The 13,380-nt window shown below is 37.1% G+C and overlaps 1 protein-coding gene across 7 annotated transcripts in view; it reads left to right on the forward strand.

Moving 5' to 3' along the window:
- The window catches only part of LOC128263668 (scavenger receptor class B member 1), a 294,139-nt gene that overhangs the window by 152,953 nt on the left and 127,806 nt on the right, over positions 1-13,380 (forward strand). For 6 of the 7 annotated variants that reach the window (XM_052998745.1, XM_052998743.1, XM_052998744.1 and 3 more), the window contains 2 exons: positions 6,497-6,925; positions 6,991-7,108. In XM_052998745.1, the coding sequence (XP_052854705.1) occupies positions 6,497-6,925; positions 6,991-7,108 (547 nt within the window). Of the gene's footprint in view, positions 1-6,496; positions 6,926-6,990; positions 7,109-12,160; positions 12,440-13,380 lie in introns of those variants that run through there. The other variant, XM_052998748.1, reaches the window with a different exon arrangement.

A 13,380-nucleotide genomic window follows, 5' to 3' on the forward strand; every position in this document is an offset into this window, starting at 1 on the left:
TGGGAAGTTCGAAAATTTTCGAAGATTTTCGAAAACATAAAAGTTGACTATTTAAATTTTTTTTTTTTAATCGCAAGAGAATCGTTTGCCCACGTTGGCCCACCTTTTAGAATTTTGAAAAAGTAAAAACTTTAGAAAATATTGAACTTTTAAGTTTTCATAATTTTTTACCCAATAAAAAATCATTTGCCGAAGGCAAAAAAACAATTTTTTCGAAAAAATAAAAACTGCCCATGTTTGCAAACCTCTTAAAATTTCAGAATATAAATAAAATTAGTTTGCCCACATCTTAAAATATGATTTTTTAACAAAAAACGTTTGCCGACGGCTTTTAAACAGCCTTGTCCGAAAAAAAAACGTTTGCCACCCGTTAAAAATAGTTTTTTCAAAAAAATAAAAGATGCCCATGATTGCCCACCTCTTAAAATTTAAGAATTTAAAAAAAATCGTATGCCCACCTCTTAAAAATATGTTTTTTCAACAAAAAACGTTTGCCCACCTCTTAAAAATTAATTTTTCAGACAAAAATCGTTTCCCCATCGCTTAAAATTAGTTTTTTCGAAAAAATAAAAAACTGCCCATGCTTGCCTACCTCTTAAAATTTAAGAATTTAAAAAAAAATCGTTTGCCCACCTCTTAAAAATATGTTTTTTCAACAAAAAACGTTTGCCCACCTCTTAAAAATTAATTTTTCCGACAAAAATCGTTTGCCCACCCCTTAAAAATAGTTTTTTCGAAAAAATAAAAACTGTTCATGTATGCCCACCTCTTAAAATTTAAGAATTTAAAAAAAAATCGTTTGCCCACCTCTTAAAAATAGCTTCTTTCGACAAAAGTCGTTTGCCCACCCATTAAAAATAGTTTTTTCAAAAAAATAAAAGATGCCCATGATTGTCCACCTTTTAAAATTTAAGAATTTAAAAAAAAATCGTTTGCCCACTTCTTAAAAGTAATAAAAAAAGTTTTTAGTTTTTTTCGTCAATGACAGTAACCGGAAAACAGTGTTCCGTTTTCGGGAAAACCAAAACCTAAAATAGGGATTTTTAGTTGCAATTTTTAGCAGGTAGTTAAATATTTGAATAATTTATAACCTGAATGACTTGTTACATTTAAGGTCTGCACGTTGTCAAGGGGTTAAATTTGTTGACCAAAATTTGGGTTTTTAACAGGTACCTATATTGCAAACCTGCACAAATTTGGGATTGCATAATAAAAACACTTGTTGTCTTTTTAAAAATCGATATTCTCCTCGATTCTCATACTAGGTCTATAAATCGACACCAAGATTGCACAATAAGTCTATTTTTGTGTGAAAAGTGAAATGAAAAGTTCTGCGCGATATTTGAAAACGCTTACCGTACGGAACTCTTTAAATCGCCTTTTGAAAAAAGTGAAATAAAGTGAAGTGGCAAAGCACGAAATTCTTGTTTTCATTTCGAGTTTCCTTGTGAAAAACCCAAAAACCTTTTTTTATTACTTTTAAGAAGTGTGCAAACTATTTTTTTTTTAATTCTTAAATTTTAAGAGGTGGGCAATCATGGGCATCTTTTATTTTTTTGATAAAACTATTTTTAATGGGTGGGCAAACGTTTTTTTTCGGACAAGGCTGTTTAAAAGCCGTCGGCAAACGTTTTTTGTTAAAAAATCATATTTTAAGATGTGGGCAAACGAATTTTTTTTTAGATTCTGAAATTTTAAGAGGTGAACAAACATGGGCAGTTTTTATTTTTTCGAAAAACTATTTTTAAAGGGGTGGGCAAACGATTTTTGTTGGAAAAATTAATTTTTAAGAGGTGGGCAAACGTTTTTTGTTGAAAAAACATATTTTTAAGAGGTGGGCAAACGATTTTTTTTTAAATTATTAAATTTTAAGAGGTGGGCAAACATGGGCAGTTTTTATTTTGGGCAAACGATTCTCTTGCGATTAAAAAAAAAAATTTTAAAAAGTCAACTTTTATGTTTTCGAAAATCTTAAAAATTTTCGAACTTCCCATATTTTTAAAACTGGAGGTGGGCAAAAAAACTAATTGGTGGGCAAAAAATGGGCAAACGATTCCGCTTTTCAAATTTCGAAAATTCGATTTTAGTCGACCCAACTTCTTTGAGCTAGGTTTCCGATCATTTAAAAAAAATTATAGGTTAACGTGACTTTTTGCCGAACACTTACACAGGAAGCATGTTCACGCTGGGCCTAAGGCTCTAATTGGAATTGTTCGACTTGAAGCCTGGTCGTTCGAAAGTGTGTGCAATGCTTCCACGATAATCCACAATTTATGACACAAATTATGGGCTCTATTCCTTCTGATCGCATTCTTGATTGACGTCCATTTTTATGTCTGGAGATTTATGTGGACCGTTTTATACCACACATAGAGATCGAGGACAAAAGCAGTCTATGCTAAATTGCTATCTGATTTATCAATCTTTTTCGACGATTTGTAGCTCGCCGTGGAAAGCCTATGCGATTATATTGTGATAATGCAACAAATTTCGTTGGCACAACAACACAGCTATACCGAGAAAATTTGAGAACTACAAAACCAGGAGAAAATCTGCTCTATTTCAGTATTTTTACTTCTCACTTTATCAAGAAGAAACGTTCTTGAAATCGAGGAGAAATTGGTTTTTTATACCCTTGCAGAGGGTATTATAATTTCAGTCAGAAGTTTGCAACGCAGTGAAGGAGACATTTCCGACCCTATAAAGTATATATATTCTTGATCAGTATCACTAGGCGAGTCGATCTAGCCATGTCCGTCTGTCCCTCTGTCAGTCTGTCCGTCTGTCCGTCTGTCCGTCCGTTTCTACTCAAATTAGTCTCTCAGTTTTAAAGCTATCTTAATGAAACTTTCCCAAAAGTTGTCTTTATATTGAAGGTTGTATATAAGTCGGAACGAGCCAGATCGGACGACAATAGCATATAGGAACAATCGAAAAATAAAATAAAAAAAATTATAACTTGTATATTAATTTTTACTTTAGTTCTTCGACATACAGCAATGGTTAAATAATATAGAAATACGGTTTAAATTTCAACAAAATCGGACGACTATATCATATAGCTCCCATAGGAACAATCGGAAAAAAAATACAAAAAAAATTATAACTTTGCTGTTTTTTTTTTTTTTTTAGTTCTTCGACATATAGTAATGGTTAAATATTTTAGAATTACGGTTTAAATTACAACAAAACCGGTCGACTATACCATACAGCTCCCATAGATATAATAAAAATATATAAAATAACTATCTAATAATTGAGCTGCAAATCATCATAGCTTCAATGTTTTTAAACATATTCGCAAGTAAATCATAATTTTAATGTTTTCAAAAATATTTAATTCTTGCAATAGCTGCGAGGGTAAATGAACTTCGGCTTGCCGAAGTTTGCTTCCTTTCTTGTTTGTTCTCGATTTCGCTGATCGAGAAGAAAAGATCTTGAACTCGAGAATAAAAGATCTTGAACCCGAGAAGAAAATAGTCTAAAACTTTAAAAAATTGAAAGAGATAAAAATTGTGAGAGAAGTCCTCTCTCAAATTGTTCGGAATGTTACCGAAGTATTTTTCGGGCATTGTCGTTTTCCTTTGAAATTTTCGCTCAGGGCGCGAGGTAAAGTTTTGTCTTTGATTGATTGAGTTTTGAAAAGTGGAGGCATGGAGACTGAGACCGCAATAGAAGACCGGTTGTTCGACCTATTGGTCTCATTTGATTTGTTGGAGGCCCAGGGACAAGTAAGTAATTAATATTTTATAAAATGAAAACTAAGCATATAATTATTATTATTTACATATATGTAGAAATAATATTTTATATAATAATTTTCATTTAATTTAAGCAAGTGTGATTGTATTAATTTATTTGTGAACAAAAAAAACGTGTTCCGAATGTTTAAATTTACTATTTAACACGTGCTTAAGTAAAACGACACCGCAAGAGAAGTTGCTGCAGTTCATGTATGTATGTGTTTTTTGTTTCCTTTGATTCTTATTCTTGTTCGACTTGTAAATGCTCGCACTACGTCACAGTCGTAAAAGAGTGAGAATCAAAACAGACAAAAAATACACATACATATGTACATAGACTGCTGCAGCGCCACTTGCGGTTAATTTATAATTCACAACTCGTGTTAAATATTTTGTTTCACTTAAGCACGTGTCAAATACACATTTTTGTGTAGCAGAACCACGTTTCAAATTTTTTTGATCAGTTTTTTTTCAGACAATTTAGTTTTAAAATTCGAATACATATATGAATTGTTACGCTGTTTAATAATTTTTTTCAAGGTGCCGGAGTTAATTTTGCGTCCTTGAATTCATCACAGCAGAGGAGACGGCAAAGAGACGATTCCCCTCCCCTTCATATGTATGTTTTAATTATTGATAAGAAAATTATAAGTTTAAAATATATTTAGCTTTATAATTTGGAATGTACAATTTATAAAAAAAATTAATAAAAGAAGAAAATAAAAAAAAAAACAGAAAATTTTAACAGTTGTTGGGATCTGGCATTTTAGTGAAAAAAAACCGTTCTCAACAATCTCGATTTTAGTATTTCCGTGCTCAATAGTGAGCCAAGAACGGATTTACCGAAGTCAAGAACAAATTTTCTTAGATCAAGACTACATTTTAGCGCCTTTGGGAAGCTGCCGTCAAATCGATAAAGATTTTACTTGTTAACAGGGGTATATGAAGCTATTGCAAAAATTAAATACTTTTGAAAACATTAAAATTATTATTTACTTGCGTATATGTTGAAAAACATTGAAGCTATGATGATTTGCAGCTCAATTATTAGATAGATATTTTATATATCTATGGGAGCTATATGATATAGTCGTCCGAATTTGATGAAATTTAAACAATAATTCTAAAATATTTAACCATTACTATATGTCGAAGAACTAAAAAAAAATTAAAAAACAGCAAAGTAATATTTTTTTTTGTAATTTTAAGTTTTTTTTTGCGATTTTTCCTATGGGAGCTATATGATAAAGTCGTCCGATTTTGATGAAATTTAAACAATGATTCAGAAATATTTAACCATTACTATATGTCGAAGAACTAAAAAAAAGTTATAATTTTTTTTATTTATTTTTTCGATTGTTCCTATGAACTGGCTCAAACCGGAAGCAGATGTGCAAGTTTGCCAAATAGACCTGGTTCATGAGGACAATTTGCCTTCCCAGCACTGGAAGCTAGCTCAGATCGTCTCCGTGGATATATTGTAATATATAATAATAATATCTTATATATATATGCTCCACTGCCATTGCATATAGATAATGAACTCATGGTCATTTTCTTATATTTTATTTAAATTTATCTCTAAACATGTTGATAAGAATTCTCTTGCTTCTACCATATACACGAAGTTGTTTGCTTGAGTCAGTCTAAATAATTAGACGAAGTAAATTGGTTGCACTCCTAAGAATAAATTCTTTGTTTTTTTTCTACCTCTTAAATTTCCCGGCTTCAACAACCACCTACCTTTTTAAATAAAGCTGGCTAGATAGACCTAGACGTTTACAATTAAATTTGTACCTTTCTTATTAGCATTATAGGAGGAACGTCATTGGGGTCTTCGCGATTATAAAACGTTGGTCTAATGAGTTTAACCCCCCCTTACTCCGCAAGCCTTAATTTTATTTCGCATGGTCGACATTTGCTTGAATATTGTTCGTGGGTATGGTCACCTCAACAGGCAAAGTATCAGGATCTTGTTTCTGAACTAGCGATTGTGAAATGTTCATATATAAACTAAGAAATAGCCAAACCATTAAGATCGACATTTCTTACCTTGTTATATGCAGGTCTAATTTTGACCTATTTTAACGACTTCGGATTCTTTGTTCGCATTACAACGTGCTTTTTTATGGGGTTATGACACTACATTGTTGGCCTCATTCATTTTTTGTTTTAACTATACGATTTTAAGAAATATTTTTTACCATTAAAAGGTAACAACTGAAAACATTTAAAAGTTAAAATTAGCGGCATCAACACAATATAATAAACAAAACCATAAAGTTCGAATTTAACGTTAAAAAGGCAGTGTGACCGTGATTTTATAACCAAAAAAATCTCAAACAGTATCCATATACTTTCTCTGTCTCTGAGCTCTCTTGTGTCTTGTCTCTGTCTCTGAGCTTCAATGAATTCGTCAATGAACGAGGCGAACAATGTAATGTCATAGCCGTATTAGGAGTCATCTGTATCTATAAATGTTTCAACTATTATGGGCTATTTATCTTCAAAATATTTGTAAATCTCTGCCAACACAGATGTGAGGAAAAAAACACATATTGTAAGAAAAAACTCCTATCCGGTCGGGCGAGATTCGATTTAAGATTTTATACGTTGTCTTCTGAATTTCTGAAGTGAAATGAAAATGAAATGAAAAGAAACATTGTCAAACAAATTTTACCCATTGGCTTTCAATAAAATTATCCAAAGACCTTGAGTTATAGTTATGATTGGAAACCATATTGTCTTTTCAGGCCATATCACACCTTACTGCTAACCATCCGTTCTTGATTAGAATGGCTCTAAAGACACTGCTTGTAAGCACAAAGTCGGAGCCAATAGTTCGAACCACTGCCAAGGAGTTTATGTTTGGATACCCTTCGACGTTGGCCACACTGGGCAACACCTTCCTCCCGAACTGGATATCCTTTGAGAAAGTAGGGCTTATTGATCGCATGTACGACTTCTCTACGGATTTCGAGACGTTCTACACAGGCGTTCCCAATCCGGCGCTATCGGGACTGTATGCGACTTACCGTGGAGAGACAAAACTTCCCCAGTGGAAGCAAGACCACTGCAATAACATAGAGTACGCATCCGATGGCACAAAGTTCAAAAGCTTCATTCAACCGAACGAGACAGTAAAGTTTTTTAGAAAAAGCATGTGCAGGCCGATTAACTTGGTATGTTCTCAAAGACAGTTTTTTTTTTTAAGGTTTAAGTCAAACACACTCCTTTTTATTTACAGTACCGCGTGGGCGAAGAGAAAACCTATGGTAGCCTAAAGGGATACAGCTATATGTTCGAGGAAAACGCGTTTGATAATGGGGTAACCAATAAGGCCAACAAATGTTTCTGCAGAAAAGGTAAGTATCACATACTGTTTGATACCAAATTGTGCGTAAATTGCAAAAGCAATTATATAAAGCAAATTTATGAGAGTTCAGAAAAGTATTACTCTGGACAACAATGGCTTTTGTACATGTTTAATTTATTAATATAATTATTTATAGGGAAATAGTTTAAAAATAGAAATTAATCGCACGATAGGTTCAATTGAAATTATTTCTTGATTTTATTAGCTGTGCTCGGAGTTGCAGCGATTCTGTAATACTGGCTTGACGAAAGCTTGACTTCAAACTAGAGTTAAGGATGGCAGAAAATTAATATGCAAGAGTTCTCAATTCATCAACTCAGTAGAAGTGAAATTTGGCCGATTTTACAGTAGACCACCGAATTGTGGGGCCCGCGGTGGTATGAATTTCCAATCAATCCCATTCGCTTAACAGGAGGAAGTTATCGAAGCCGTGTGCGGTTCGCTCAAACATAGCTCCTTCAGTTCTGCTAGCTCTCGTTTTGCGCCAACAAAGTTTGTAGCATTATCACTCCAAATAGTACGAGAACTGCCTCTAAGGTTAATGAATCTTCTCAAAGCTGCAATGAAAGAATCCGTTGTGAGATCCTGGACGACTTCCAAGTGCGCAGCCTTCATTAAAAAGCAGACAAAGACAGCGATGTAACACTTGTGGGTTGCTTTGTTCCGGGCCTCTGACTTGTGATAGAACGGTCCACAATAGTCCACTCCTGTGGTGTGAAAAGCTGGGTTAGGCTGAACTCGATCTGCTGGCAGGCAGATCCGAAAGCATCTGACGCATTTGTTGATGACGCTAGCCACGAACTTTCGGCCTCCAAGTGGCCAATACCTTTGCCGTAAAGCAGCGAGCAACGCCTGTGGACCTGCGTGGAAGTATTTCTCATGATAATAGACGATAATCGCCCTGGTGACCGGATGGGTAACAATATCGGATGCTTAGCCTCGTAGTCGAAGCTCGCATTTTGAAGCCTTCCACCAACACGAAGTAAACCCTCAGAGCTAAGTATTGGCCTCAGAGAAATCGACTTGCTCTTTGGAGGGCAAGGCTTGCCTTGGCTAAGAACCTCATACTCCACCGCTATGTGAACCTGTTAAATGCTTCTTAGAAGCAGAACGGTTCCGAAGGTGATCTCGTCAATGGTAAGATAGATGGTTGAAGGTAATGATTTGGCTCTGCAATTTGAAATGAATCGATAAATGTATGCGAAAACACGCTGCAACTTTTCGAATGAGTTGAGAAACTTGCAGTTGATAGATATGTCAGTGCCAACGGTTCCAATTAGCGCCGTGGAATGCAGTTCCGAAAGGTTCTTTACTGCATCTAATAGGGAGGGCCAGTTCTACGCTCGATTCAGTAGAAATGGAGGTCCATTTGCCCAAAGGGAGTGCTCCAGCAATTCTTTGGGGGTACATCCGCGCGATACCACATCCGCCGGATTCAATTCTGTTGGAACATGATGCCAAACCATACCTTTCAGCATTTCCTGGATTTTCTATTAGATACAAATACGTTGAACTTCCTCAGAGGTTGCCAAATCCAAGCCAACACAATAGACGAGTCCGACCAGCAGTGAAAGGTGCAATCAAAACCTATGGTTTCCTTAACGTTTACAATAAGCTCAGCCAATAAACACGCTGCTGAAAGTTCTAATCTTGGTATTGTTAAAGCTTTTAAGGGAGCTACTCTAGACTTGGCGCAGAGTAGATGTGCTTCAGCGTTTCCATTGGCCTCCGACCGCAAATATAAGCACGCGCCGTAAGCTGCTGTGCTAGCATCACAGAATCCGTGCATCTCGACGGAAGCCTGCGATTGCATTTCGAATCGTGGAAATTTTAGGTTCTGGACGATCGACAACTGAGATGTCAACTCCTCCCATGACGAAAGAAGGGGCTCTGGCAGTGTGTCGTACCAATCCATGTTAATGCTCCATAGCTTTTGCAAAAAAATTTTGGATTTTGTAACAATGGGTGCTATTAAACCAAGCGGGTCATAAAATTGTTGACAACACAATCCGTTTTGTTGCTCGTTGACTTGATAAAATTTGTGCAAAGTTAAAGAGAAGATTATCCGAAGATGGATCCCAGACCAACCACAAAGCCTTGGCGATAGCTGATCCGTCGTGGAATTTAATCAATTGCTTTTTATCGCGATCAGACTCTCCTTCGAGAGCGCTTGCTTGCGCCAGTAGCTCCTTTACCTGATGACGAATTTCTTTCACCTCTTCAACTGAATCGTCACCAGAGACTAGCTCGTCCACATAGAAATCTCTACGAACCAATTTTGCTCCAACTGGAAATGATTCCATAATCATAAGAGAGCCGATCCATGGACTTTATAGCCAAGAAGTCAGCCGACTTGGTTCCATAAGTTACCGTGTTTAGTTTATAAACACTCAATTTATCTGTGGAGTTCTCTCGCCAAACGATACATTGCAAAAAGTCATCAGGGTACGAAACACGAACGCAGCGGAACATCTTGCAGATGTCTCCACAAAGAGCTACTTTAAAAAATCTAAACCGAAGGAAAATATTGAAGATTTTTTGCTGAATTGTTGGTTCTGCTAGAAGCAAGTCGTTTATAGCTATCCCAGATGTAGTTTTTGCAGAACCATCAAAGACGACACGAAGTTTAGTGGTAGTGCTTTCAAGCTTCCGAACAGAATGGTGAGGCAAGAAAAATTGTGGCACCGCTGGATCCCTTAATGCGAGAGACATGTGGCCTAAGTTGAGGTATTCCTGTAAAAATGCCGAATACTGCGCTTTCAGATTGGGGTTTTTATTTAGTTTTGATTCCAAACTTTTAAAACGACGACGGGCCAGACAGTAGGAGTCACCAAAAGATTCGAATCCTAAAGTGGATAAAAGGCGAACCGAATATTGACCATTATCCAGCCTAATGCAATTTTCTTTGAAATGCTGCTCGCAACGTAAGTCCACGGCCAGCATCGATGGTTTTTCTGAACTAATGTCTTCAATCTCCCAAAACCGCTTTACTACGGCAGCAAGTGTGTCATCATCTGCATGATAAGCAGGATCCTTGACATCCCTCCAGAAACTATCCAACCAATCTTGGTGTTTTGAAGCGTGGGCAAGGTGCTATCCAAATTAATTTTCCCTTTTATTCGAAGAACAGACCAGCGCCAATTAAAAAATCAATTCGTTGTGACTGGTTGAAATGAGGGTCAGCTAGCGAAATGTTTTGTGGAATTCTCCATCCTGTAGTATTTATATTGAAATTTGGCTGGTAATCAGTGGTACTAAGGGTTACAACAGCTGCGAATGACGCACGATAGCTTGCATCCCGTGATTGCGCCAGAATATCGACTGCCTTATCAGAGTTCATGGAAGATTCCCCTATCCCAGAAATTAGTGTGTGCGATTGTCTAAGTTTGAAATTAAGTAATAGCAGCACGTAATTCATTGGCATTGTTTTTAAGGTTTGTGGTGGAGAAAGCGTTAAATGGTGATTAGGTTGTGATAATGGAGATGAGCATGACACTGGTGATGATGAAGTTGATGGTAATGGCTGAGAGCTTATAGATGGGTCGGATGATGAAGATGAAGCTGAGGTCGATGGTATGGATGCCTCTGGGATAATGTGCAGTAATGAATGGTGCTTCGTGCGACAATGTTTACAATGAGTTGACTTACATTGCTGCAAGCTATGCCCCTTGCGTAAACAGTTGTGCAAAGGTGCATTTTCTTTGCATCCCTATATCGAAGATTGGGACTCAAGCTTAAAAATCGAGAGCATTTTGGCAAATATTGATCTCTAGCATCGCAAAATAGGCAATTTGTACACTTGGGTTATATCTATGCATGCTTTTTCCACCTGATGGTGTGGTGTTTGAATTACCACAGCTTGGTCCAAGTTTTCCATCATCCGACACCTCTTCTCCAAAAACGACTCCATAGCAGCCCAGGTAGATAGCTCACGGGTCCTTTGATTCAGCTTGCGTGTCACAATATGAATGAGAAATCCTTTCAGTATTTGTTGTGTAGTGGCCAGAGTACGGATTGCTCGAAGATGCGTATTCATCCAATCGCTGAGCTCCCTAAGACCCTTAGCTGACCCTTCTCGACACCTTTTAAACCGAATATTGCCTGAACGTGTGCCTGAAAGTGTAAAACTTTATTATCAAATTGATTAATAAGTAAATTTAAAGCCTTTTTTTATAATTTTCATTTGAGGTTTGGTTTCCAAAGCCACGCCGCCTAAAGAGGACCTTAAATATTGTAACTTTTCAATATCACTTAGCTCGTCATCATTTCCAATGACCGTGGTAAAAGTTGCAATAAAGTCCGGCCATTCTGAGTACGATCCTTGAAAACGATCAATCTCTAGATTTGGCAATCGAGGCTTTCTAAATCTGAAAGAAAGATCCGTATTGTTTATAATATCAAAGGATGTAGATTTGGCAGCTGTGGAACCCGGCAAATGCAGTTTGCGCAGAGCTGCTAAGGCCCAATTTAGTTTCGCCTTTAAATCCATTAAGATTGCGGAAAATTCAAACCGCGTATCTTTACTAATCTCCGAAAAGTCCAGTTTTTCCAGCGAAGTCTGTGCAGAATCGAATTCTAAGTTCATAAAGTTCACCCATTCCAGCCGCGCGAGGACATCAGATTCATCAAACTGCTCAGTAGCTCCAGCAGTTAAGTAATCTTTCATTGCGTAAAACGGAACGCACTTTGGCTCGGTAAAACTCCATGTCACTGGGAGCATCATTTCGAGGCTGAATCGCGTCTCCTGCGTTAACCAATTTTTTTTGTTTAATTGTCTGACCGGATTCAGAGGGCAGGTAACACCCTATGCCTATTGCCGCGCAAATGTTAGTGCACCGAGCATCGCCAACAACGTAACGGAAACTTTGACTTTGTTTTTGTCCTTTTTACCGAAATTTTTGCCTAGCAACAGCGCATTGACTTGGCAAAGTATACATTACTTTGTGACCATAGACATACACGGCTATTTACACATATATGTATGCAATATACGCGTTTAACAACAATTAATTGCGATTTCTTTTATGTTTAATGTTTGCAGCACAACACAGTTTTGCAGCGCGAAAATGCTCAAAAAAAACAAACGGCCGGCCGGCAGCGCGCACATAAAGTGTTCGTGTGTTTGTGACTGAGATGCAGCAAACGACAGCGAAAATAAGTTATTGCTTAAACGATATTAAACAATGTTAAAATCCGACATGCGGACTCCGATTAAACGAATATCACGTCGGGATCACCAAAATGTTTATTGGGAAAACAACCATAATGCCACGTTTTAGTTTAGAAATATAAATTAAACGGTCGATAGGTTCAATTGAAATTATTTCTTGATTTTAGAACTGACTTGCAGAAAGCTTGTCTTCAAATTTTTGTACATGCTCAGATGAATAGATAACGCGACAAATGTAGCGAGATAAGAAAGACGAAGAACAATAAACATGTAAAGCTGTATAAAAGCCCTGCATGTGCAGCGCACACCTATGAGCATTTTACTAGGTGCTGGCGGTCTGCTCTAAACAGCCGCTAACACAGTGCTGTAGAAGCACAAGCAGCCATTGTGGCTGCCTGTCAAAAAAACCCAATTTACTTCACTGTGGGAGTGTGTTTTATAGGCACACCGTCTAAAACGAATGGATAGGTTTAAAGCCTGTTGAGGGAGAAGGCAGCTTGTTGGGACTTTGCAGAATGAACATATTCCACCACCATCGTCGCCAGAAACGCAGTGTCATCGCCATAAGTAGCTATGAGAGTATGTCTGCATCTAGGCGAAGAAAGATTCGAAGTCAAGATGGTAAAGAGAACAGGTCCGAGCACACTTCCTTGAGGAACTACAGCCAGAAACAGCCTCAAACACCAACCAGGAAGGTTCTACCGACAAGAAACGAAAAAAGAAGACAACCTTTTTTCAGTGCCAAAGAAAAACTCCCCAACAATATTTTTTGGTTTCAAATGCTTTCAGAGTATGATCAAAAACATGATGCATCTGCTCAGCAGCACTATGCAGACTCCAAAAAACAAACTGGTGGTACGGGATTGCTTCATGGAAAGCATCAAAACTTAAAAGACATTTGAGGAGAATTCGCTCGAAGAGCTTGGAGAAGGTCGGTAGAATGTTTATAGGCCGGAAAGAGTCGGCACAGCGGGGGGAAACTCCTTTTTATCATAGCAACATTTGCGTGCTTGCACTGCTCCGGATAATATGAAAGAAAAGCAAGCCCAGGAGACTTTAACTTCCTTAGCATCTAAAGAAAAATTTCCAGA

Source organism: Drosophila gunungcola, unplaced genomic scaffold (genome assembly GCF_025200985.1).
Source record: "Drosophila gunungcola strain Sukarami unplaced genomic scaffold, Dgunungcola_SK_2 000010F, whole genome shotgun sequence".
NCBI lineage: Eukaryota > Metazoa > Arthropoda > Insecta > Diptera > Drosophilidae > Drosophila > Drosophila gunungcola.